The sequence below is a fragment of the Polyodon spathula genome, chromosome 46 (genome assembly GCF_017654505.1).
Source record: "Polyodon spathula isolate WHYD16114869_AA chromosome 46, ASM1765450v1, whole genome shotgun sequence".
Classification (NCBI taxonomy): Eukaryota; Metazoa; Chordata; class Actinopteri; order Acipenseriformes; family Polyodontidae; genus Polyodon; species Polyodon spathula.
The window spans coordinates 278,054-288,053 of NC_054579.1; the positions used below are offsets into that span (position 1 = coordinate 278,054).

Sequence of the window (10,000 nt, forward strand, 5' to 3'; positions counted from 1 at the left end):
TCTCCTCTATCTCTATATCTCTCTGTCTCTCTCTCTGAGCTATATATACCGCACCCATTGATAGGTCTGTCTCTCTCAGGTTTCTGTAGTTGATATCTCGTTGATCTCAGATCAGACTAGAGAGAAAGACCTGTGCTCTTCTAGTATCGTAGCGGCCCTCTCCTGTGTCGCTGCTGGTGTATATCTCTGCTCTGTAACGCCCCCAAGCTAAAGTGTCTCGGGTCTCTGAGTCTATCTCGCCCCAAGGGCTATCTGTCTGTCTATCTCTCTTCGCCCACAAGCCCAAATATCAGAGAGACACAGACAGACAGACAGACAGAGAGAGCGGGGGTTCGGGAGAGTCACAGAGAGAGAGAGACACAGATAGACAGACAGATAGAGAGAGCGGGGGTTCGGGAGAGCCACACAGAGAGAGAGAGAGACACAGATAGACAGACAGACAGAGAGAGCGGGGGTTCGGGAGAGCCCCACAGATAGAGAGAGACACAGATAGACAGACAGACAGAGAGAGCAGGGGTTCGGGAGAGCCCCACAGAGAGAGAGACACAGATAGATCTCTCCCCAAGACCTCCAGAGGCTCTTGGTGTCTATCCTCGGCTTCATCTGGGGTCTCTCTCGGGGGGTCGGGAGACCCCACAGATAGAGACAGACAGACAGAGAGAGCGGGGGTTCGGGAGAGCCCCACAGATAGAGAGAGACACAGATAGACAGACAGACAGAGAGAGCAGGGGTTCGGGAGAGCCCCACAGAGAGAGAGCTGCTCCCCTCACCTGCTCAGCAGGTTGCTCTGGTAATGTCTCTTGTCCTGCACGCTGTAGCAGGAGCTCCGAGGCTCTGGGACGAAGCCGTGGTCCAGCAGCATGGTGGACGCCGCCATGGCGATGACCGCCACGCCGTCCCGGACCCGCGTGGGCAGGTCGTAGTCCCACTCGTCGTAGGACAGCGAGATGAGGGCCCGGGGGAACTCGGGCGGGACGGAACCAGGGTCCCCCGCCACCAGGCTGGGCACGATCCACGTGTAGCCGTACCCGGTGAGCCCCACGGAGCGGGCCACGTCGAAGATGCGGGTGGCCTCCTCCTTGGTGCAGTAGAGCAGGATCACGGGGCTCTGGAGCTTCTTCAGCTGGTTCTGAATCTTAGAGTCGCCGTCGTCCAGTGACATGTCCAGCAGGAGGACCTCCTCCAGCTCCCAGCCCACGAAGCTGTTGTCAATGGTGCTGCGGATCTGGGGGAGGGGAGCGCCCCATCGTATAATTGGAGGAACAGATTTTTTGAAAACCCTAACACTAAATCTAACCCCGACCCCAACACTAACTCTAACCCCGACCACAACCCCCAGCCCTAACTCTAACCCCAATCCTAACTATACATCAAACCCCAACCCCCAACCCTAACTCTAACCCCAACCCTAACCCCAACCCTAACCCCAACACTAACCCCAACACTAACCCCAATCCTAACCATACATCAAACCCCAACCCAAACCCCAACCCAACCCCAACCCCAACCCTAACCCTAACTCTAACACTAACCCCAACCCTAACTATACATCAAACCCCAACCCCAACCCTAACCCTAACCCTAACCCCAACCCCAAACCCTAACCCCAACCCCAACCCTAACTACATCAAACCCCAACCCCAACACTAACCCTAACCCAACACTAACCCCAACCCCAACCCTAACTATACATCAAACCCCAACCCAAACCCCAACCCCAAACCCCACCCCAAACCCCAACCCCAACCCTAACCCCAAACCCAAACCCAAACCCTAACCCTAACCCTAACCCCAACCCCAACCCAAACCCAACACCCCCAACCCCAAACCCCCAAACCCAAACCACAACCCAAACAGTGGGGGTGTGATTGGGATGGGTTGTGAACCCCAACACCAAAGGGATTGATATGTAGTACCCCAACAAACTCTGGGTTGAGATTGGGGTGTGATTGGCTAACCCTAACCCTAACCCTAACCCTAACCCTAACCCTAACCCTAACCCTAACCCCAACCCTAACCCCAACCCCAACCCTAACTACAACCCCAACCCCAACCCCAAACCAAACCCTAACCCTAACCCCAACCCTAACCCTAACCCCAACCCAAACCCAAACCCCAACCCCAACCCAACCCCAAACCCCAACCCCAACCCTAACCCCAACCCCAACCCCAACCCCAACCCCAACCCCAACCCAGGGGTAACCGTCTAACCCCACCCCAACCTAACTAACTCTATATGTTTTGGGGTGGGGTGGGGTTTGACACCAACCCCAACCCCAACACTAACCCCCCACTAACCCAAACCCTGAACCCCAATCCTAACTTACATCCAAACCCAACCCCAACCCCAACCCCAACCCTAACCCCAACCCCAACCCTAACCCAAACCCAAACCCCAACCCCAACCCCAACCCCAACCCCAACCCCAACCCTAACCCTAACATCAAACCCCAACCCCAACCCTAAACCCAACCCAAACCCAACCCAACCCCAACCCCAACCCCAACCCTAACCCCAACCCTAACCCCAACACTAACCCCAACCCCAAACCCAAACCCCAACCCTAACCCAAAACCCCAACCCCAACCCCAACCCTAACCCCAACCCCAACCCTAACCCCAAACACTAACCCCAACCCTAACCCCAAACCCCAACCCTAACCCTAACCCTAACCCTAACCCCAACCCAAACCCTAACCCCAACCCTAACCCTAACCCTAACCCCAACCCTAACCCTAACTCTAACCCCAACCCTAACCCTAACTCTAACCCTAACCCCAATCCTAACTATAACCCAACCCCAAACCCCAACCCAAACCCCAACCCAACCCCAACCCCAATCCTAACTATACATCAAACCCCAACCCTAACTCTAACTCCAACCCCAACCCCAACCCTAACCCTAACCCCAACCCTAACTCTAACTCTAACCCCAACCCCCAATCCTAGTGATACTTTTTTTTTTACCTTGTTCACGAAGTCCTGGTAGCCAGGAAAGTAGGTTGTCACGATTGAGAAGATGTACCAATCATACTCCTCCATTATATTGAGCATCACAGAGGCTTGCTGTTCAATAGAGGGTCCAAACTGGAAAAACATTGAATTGTCATCCTGGAAGAGAGGAGAGAGGAGAGAGAGAGGAGAGAGGAGAGGAGAGAGGAGAGAGAGAGAGAAGAGAGAGGAGAGAGGAGAGGAGAGAGGAGAGAGGAGAGGAGAGAGAGAGGAGAGAGGAGAGGAGAGAGGAGAGAGGAGAGAGGAGAGAGAAGAGAGAGAGAGGAGAGGGAGAGGAGAGAGGAGAGAGAGGAGAGAGGAGAGAGAGGAGAGAGGAGAGGAGAGAGAGGAGAGGAGAGAGGAGAGAGGAGAGAGGAGAGAGGAGAGAGAGAGAGAGAGAGAGAGAGAGAGAGAGAGAGAGAGAAGAGAGAGAAGAGAGAGAGAGGAGAGGGAGAGAGAGGAGGAGAGGAGAGAGGAGAGAGAGAGAAGAGAGAGGAGAGAGGAGAGGGGAGGGGATTGGAGAGAGGAGAGGGGAGAGGAGAGAGAAGAGAGGAGGAGAGGGAGAGAGGAGAGAGGAGAGAGGAGAGAGAGAGGAGAGGAGAGGAGAGGAGAGGGGAGAGGAGAGAGAGAGGAGAGAGATTGGAAAGAGGAGAGAGGAGAGAGGAGAGAGGAAAGAGGGGAGAGAGAGAGAGAGAGGAAGAGGAGAGAGAGAGGAGTGGAGAGGAGAGGTGAGGGAGAGGAGAGAGGAGAGAGAGAGAGAGGAGAGAGAGAGGAGAGAAGAGGAGAGAGAGAGGAGAGAGGAGAGAGAGGAGAGAGGAGAGGGGAGGGGGAGAGAGGAGAGGGGAGAGGAGAGAGAGAGTCAAGACAAATTCATAATCAATATTATGGACAAAACAGACATTAGTAATACAAAGACTTCTAGTGGAAACGTTTGCCATTGAATTCACACTGAAGACACTGAGAGACTCTTCTAGTGGAAACGTTTGCCATTGAATTCACACTGAAGACACTGAGAGACTCTTCTAGTGGAAACGTTTGCCATTGAATTCACACTGAAGACACTGAGAGAGACTTCTAGTGGAAACGTTTGCCATTGAATTCACACTGAAGACACTGAGAGAGACTTCTAGTGGAAACGTTTGCCATTGAATTCACACTGAAGACACTGAGAGACTTCTCTAGTGGAAACGTTTGCCATTGAATTCACACTGAAGACACTGAGAGAGACTTCTAGTGGAAACGTTTGCCATTGAATTTGCACTGAAGACACTGAGAGACTTCTAGTGGAAAGATGAGTCATTGAATTAATGACGTTTATTTCAGTGTTTCTATTCTTAGTACTGAAGTGGGTTGATAGTGATGTATTATATGTTATCTACAGCTCTGGCCAAAAGTCCTGCAGCATCACCCTCTATATAGAATGAACTCGATTGTGCAGGCTAGGACCACAGCTCCCAGCATGCCTCTGCACCCGCGGCCATGGTGAGGCATGCTGGGAGCTGTAGTTCTTTACGCTGTGGGTCTCGTATCACAAGTGATACAGACCTCTGTTACCGTACATCATGTACAGCTGCGGGCAAGAGTTTAGCAGCATCACCCTCTATATAGAATGAACTGATTCAGCTTCATAGAGTCCAGTGAAAGCTGCTGAATAATGTTCCCTTGTTAACATATTGAATTGCACCCCCTCTATATAGAATGAACTGATTCAGCTTCATAGAGTCCAGTGAAAGCTGCTGAATAATGTTCCCTTGTTAACATATTGAATTGCACCCCCTCTATATAGAATGAACTGATTCAGCTTCATAGAGTCCAGTGAAAGCTGCTGAATAATGTTCCCTTGTTAACATATTGAATTGCACCCCCTCTATATAGAATGAACTGATTCAGCTTCATAGAGTCCAGTGAAAGCTGCTGAATAATGTTCCCTTGTTAACATATTGAATTGCACCCCCTCTATATAGAATGAACTGATTCAGCTTCATAGAGTCCAGTGAAAGCTGCTGAATAATGTTCCCTTGTTAACATATTGAATTGCACCCCCTCTATATAGAATGAACTGATTCAGCTTCATAGAGTCCAGTGAAAGCTGCTGAATAATGTTCCCTTGTTAACATATTGAATTCCCCCTCTATATAGAATGAACTGATTCAGCTTCATAGAGTCCAGTGAAAGCTGCTGAATAATGTTCCCTTGTTAACATATTGAATTCCATAAAGAGATCTCAATTCTGATCGTATGGTTTCATTTTAAATGGTCCCTCAATCCTAGGCGATGATAAACTTTTCGCCCCAGCTATGGGTTTACGATACAGCCATGCTGTGTGGTGTAGATTTCCAGTTATGGGTTCTGTGTTGTACTGGTTTGGTGTAATGCGTTCTGTGTTATACTGGTTCCCAGTTGATGTAGGGTAAGTGAATCTCAGTTAAATGAGATGTCTGTCTCTCTCAGTCCTTGTTCTTAAATTCTAATTACAACTGAAGAGATTTCTAATTGAATTTGCCGTTCCCTTGGTAGGAGATGGAGAGAGATCCCAAAGAGAGAAGAGAAATTAATATTCTTTCTCTCCATCCTCCTCTCTCGCTCTTCTACGCTCTCTCATTCCCTCTCTCTCTCCTACCTCCCATTCCCACTCTCATTCCCCTCCTCTCACCTCTCCCTTCTCCCGTCTCCTCGCCTCCCTTCACCCCTCTCTCCCCTTCCCCATCTCTCCCCTCTCCCACCACCTTTCTCCCCTCACCCTTCTTGCCTCTCACCTCCCTTCTCCCCTCTCCCCCTCTCCCCCCTCTCCTCTCCCACCTCTCTTCTCTCCTCTCTTTTTATTTAAAGCAACATCTATAATTACAAAGCAGATAACCATCCCACTTACTAAAAATAAATGAACAACTTCCCTCCCTCCCTCCCTCCCTCCCTCCCTCCCTCTCCCCCCTCTCTCCTCTCCCTCTCCCCTCTCCACTCTCCCCTCTAGTTGGTAGAATGGGACCACAGTGTGCTCACTATACCCTCAATGATCTTCAATGAGAGACAGGCAGACAGCGGCACTGCAATGGCTCTGTATTACACTACAATGGTAGCAGCAGCTGCAATGGAGGCTGGTAGAATGGGACCCCAGTGTGCTCACTATACCCTCAATGATCTTCAATGAGAGACAGGCAGACAGCGGCACTGCAATGGCTCTGTATTACACTACAATGGTAGCACAAGTATAGGGCAGCTGCAATGGGGTGAGGCTGGTAGAATGGGACCCCAGTGTGCTCACTATACCCTCAATGATCTTCAATGAGAGACAGGCAGACAGCGGCACTGCAATGGCTCTGTATTACACTACAATGGTAGCACAAGTATAGGGCAGCTGCAATGGGGTGAGGCTGGTAGAATGGGACCCCAGTGTGCTCACTATACCCTCAATGATCTTCAATGAGAGACAGGCAGACAGCGGCACTGCAATGGCTCTGTATTACACTACAATGGTAGCACAAGTATAGGGCAGCTGCAATGGGGTGAGGCTGGTAGAATGGGACCCCAGTGTGCTCACTATACCCTCAATGATCTTCAATGAGAGACAGACAGACAGCGGCACTGCAATGGCTCTGTATTACACTACAATGGTAGCACAAGTATAGGGCAGCTGCAATGGGGTGAGGCTGGTAGAATGGGACCCCAGTGTGCTCACTATACCCTCAATGATCTTCAATGAGAGACAGGCAGACAGCGGCACTGCAATGGCTCTGTATTACACTACAATGGTAGCACAAGTATAGGGCAGCTGCAATGGGGTGAGGCTGGTAGAATGGGACCACAGTGTGCTCACTATACCCTCAATGATCTTCAATGAGAGACAGGCAGACAGCGGCACTGCAATGGCTCTGTATTACACTGAGGGGGCAATAGTTGTGTTAGTTAAGCTACTAAGAGGTAAGAGAACAGATTTTTAAGAGATCTGAATCGTTCCTTCAGGGAAAAAGGAGCTGTCAGGAAGTTCACAGCAGTCAGACAGTGTGTGTGAGTGGGGGGGGGGGGGTACAGGGTTGCCACGGCAACGCACAGCGCACTACTGGTTGCCTTGGAGACGAGGCCTGTCTCTGTGAATCTGATCAAGGGAAGGGAGGGTGGAGAAAGAGAGGGGAGAGGAGCGAGGGGAAGAGAGGAGAGAGAGAGGAAGAGAGGGGGAAGAGGGAGAGAGAGGAGAGGGGACAGGAGAAGGGGGAGAGAGGAGAGAGAGGAGTGAGGGGAGAGGAGAGAGGAGTGATGAATGGGGAGAAAGGAGAGAGAGAGGAGAGGGGACGGGAGACAGGAGAGGAGACAGGAGGAGGAGAGAGGAGAGAGAAGATAGACTATTTACTCTCTAATCTCTGAGCTGTGACTGGCAGGTTGCTATAGGACTTCAGAGACCTCCTGTTGCTATGGAAACCAGCCTGGTGTCCTTGACAACCAATGAACTAGCCTGTGGGTGTTCTGTTTTGACAAGAAAGAGCGAGTGGGGGGGCAGGAAGGGGGGGCACAGCTTCAAAACAAGAAGAACTGAGATGCAATAAGACTCCCGCTGCACAGCAGTGTGATCCAGTCCTGCTTTCACTAGGAGTTTAATAATAAGACACACCTGAGCTTGTTAGCTAGACACACTGGGGGCTGATCAAGCTGGTAGCAGTGAAACCTGGACTGGATCACACTGCTGTGCAATAGGAGTCTGATTCCCAGCCCTGATCTCTCTGTTTAAATATCCCACAGCTACCACCAATGGAAATCTTATTTCTGTTCTCTCTCCCCTCTCAGCCCACCCACTGCCCCCTATTGGAGAACAGTGGTATCGTTTGATGTTGATTGCTGACATGGTAGATTTTAATTGGTTGAACTCTATATTCTACCTTGTTCAAGTCCAGGGTGCTGTGTGCGAGATGCCAGCTGGATTTTTCACCCACTCATGACAAAACCTCTCTGACCTGTCACTTGTGGAGTGGAGACTGTCCGAGCTTGAGACCTATACACACTGGGGCTGATCAAAGCTTTTCTCTCTCTCTCTCAGGCTCCGTTTATCAGAGTTAGCACTGAACAAGAAAATGATTTAATTTGATTATGGCACATGCCATGCAGATTAGAAATCATGGTACAGTCATTAATTACAGAGACACAGAGGAGAGAGAGAGAGGTAAGCACTAGTGCCACACCCCCCACACTGCTTCCCTCCCAGTCCCTCCTCAGCTCCACTAGAGCCACACTGCTTCACTCCCAGCCCTGCCTCACCTTGGCTGCCATGATCATAGACGACCCTCCCTGTATTCCTAGTATAGGCATGTGGGTCTGGGCGGAGATGAAGTCCAGGATTTGGGCGATGGCCTCCTGGTCTGTGTCATCCCCAAACACCACCCCCTGGATCTTCTTGTCGGACATGAGGTCGCAAATCCTGGTGATGATGCTCTTGGGGTCCGTCTCGTTCATGGTAACAAGCTCCACCCGGGGGGTCACGGCCATGTGCTGAAAATCGTCTTTTTCGTGGGGCGCCCGCAGGGCCACCTCTTTAGAGGTGCCCACGAGGATCACAGCGATGGCCAGCCTGGAAGGAGACTTCACTCCGGACGGGGGCATTGCCGCCCGGGCTGATCCGAGCGGGCCGGGTAGCAGGAGCGAGGCGCAGGCCAAGAGGAGGAGGAAAGAGGTTCTCCTGGGCGGAGCGCTGGGGGTCCTGGGGGTCTCGGGGGCTGGGAGAAGGCGAGAGGGGCGTCCGCGAGGGGATAGGGAGACCGCTTTGGTTCTTGTAGTGCCAGAGAGCGAGGAGGAGGAGCGAGAAGGAAGGGAGGAGGAGGAGGAGGGCGGGGAATTGCTGAAGGGTGGTGTAGTCGACAGAAAGAGGGGAGGCATGGCGTAGATTTTGAATCCCTGGGAAAGAGAGAGGAAAAGAAAGAGGGTGAAGGGAAGAGAGGGGGGGAGGGAGGGAGGGATGGAGAGATGGAGCAGGAGAGAGGGAAGAGAGAGAATTAATTTTGATGCTTTTTCGATAGTCTATCCCCCCCATGCAATCCCACAGTTACATTATACATTCATTCTCATGGTCAGTTTTTTTAATATGCTTTACCAGATCTCTCTGTGCTTTACAATGCTTCCCTCTGCTTTACCAGACCTCTCTGTGCTTTACAATGCTTCCATGTGCTTTACCAGACCTCTCTGTGCTTTACAATGCTTCCCTGTGCTTTACCAGACCTCTCTGTGCTTTACAATGCTTCCCTATGCTTTACCAGACCTCTCTGTGCTTTACAATGCTTCCCTATGCTTTACCAGACCTCTCTGTGCTTTACAATGCTTCCCTGTGCTTTACCAGACCTCTCTGTGCTTTACAATGCTTCCCTATGCTTTACCAGACCTCTCTGTGCTTTACAATGCTTCCCTGTGCTTTACCAGACCTCTCTGTGCTTTACAATGCTTCCCTGTGCTTTACCAGACCTCTCTGTGCTTTACAATGCTTCCATGTGCTTTACCAGACCCCTCTGTGCTTTACAATGCTTCCCTATGCTTTACCAGACCTCTCTGTGCTTTACAATGCTTCCCTGTGCTTTACCAGACCTCTCTGTGCTTTACTACACTGCCTGAATCGTGTTTGGCGTTGCTGTATAATATATTAAACTATGGCTATTGAAACTCAGGGGGGCTGCCTGCATATTCACAGTGCAGTTTAACTATAAAAGCAATATTAATATTTTATTAAAAGGCAGATCAACTTGCATATAGAGAGTCAGAACTCCCTTAAGAGCAGAACACCCACACCCACTCGCACGCACACACACACGCACACACACACACCCACACACCCACATACACACACCCACACACCCACACACACACCCACACACCCACACACCCACATACACACCCACACACCCACATACACACACACACACACACCGGCAAAGAGACAGAGACTGTTACAGGAATGCTAGCCATCTTTAAAATCCATTCTCTCACCTCTTATTAGCTTTATTAACAGGATCACTGGCCCCTCCCTTTAAAGGAGCGCTGAC

At 50.9% G+C, this 10,000-nt stretch overlaps 1 protein-coding gene across 1 annotated transcript in view; it reads right to left on the reverse strand.

Annotated features, from left to right (window-relative positions):
* LOC121306124 (glutamate receptor ionotropic, NMDA 2B-like) overlaps window positions 1-10,000 on the reverse strand; it is a 33,737-nt gene that overhangs the window by 14,357 nt on the left and 9,380 nt on the right. Inside the window, 3 exon segments of the mRNA XM_041237840.1 lie at window positions 771-1,225; window positions 2,967-3,110; window positions 8,232-8,864. Coding sequence (XP_041093774.1) covers window positions 771-1,225; window positions 2,967-3,110; window positions 8,232-8,846 — 1,214 coding nt within the window. The 5' untranslated portion in view covers window positions 8,847-8,864.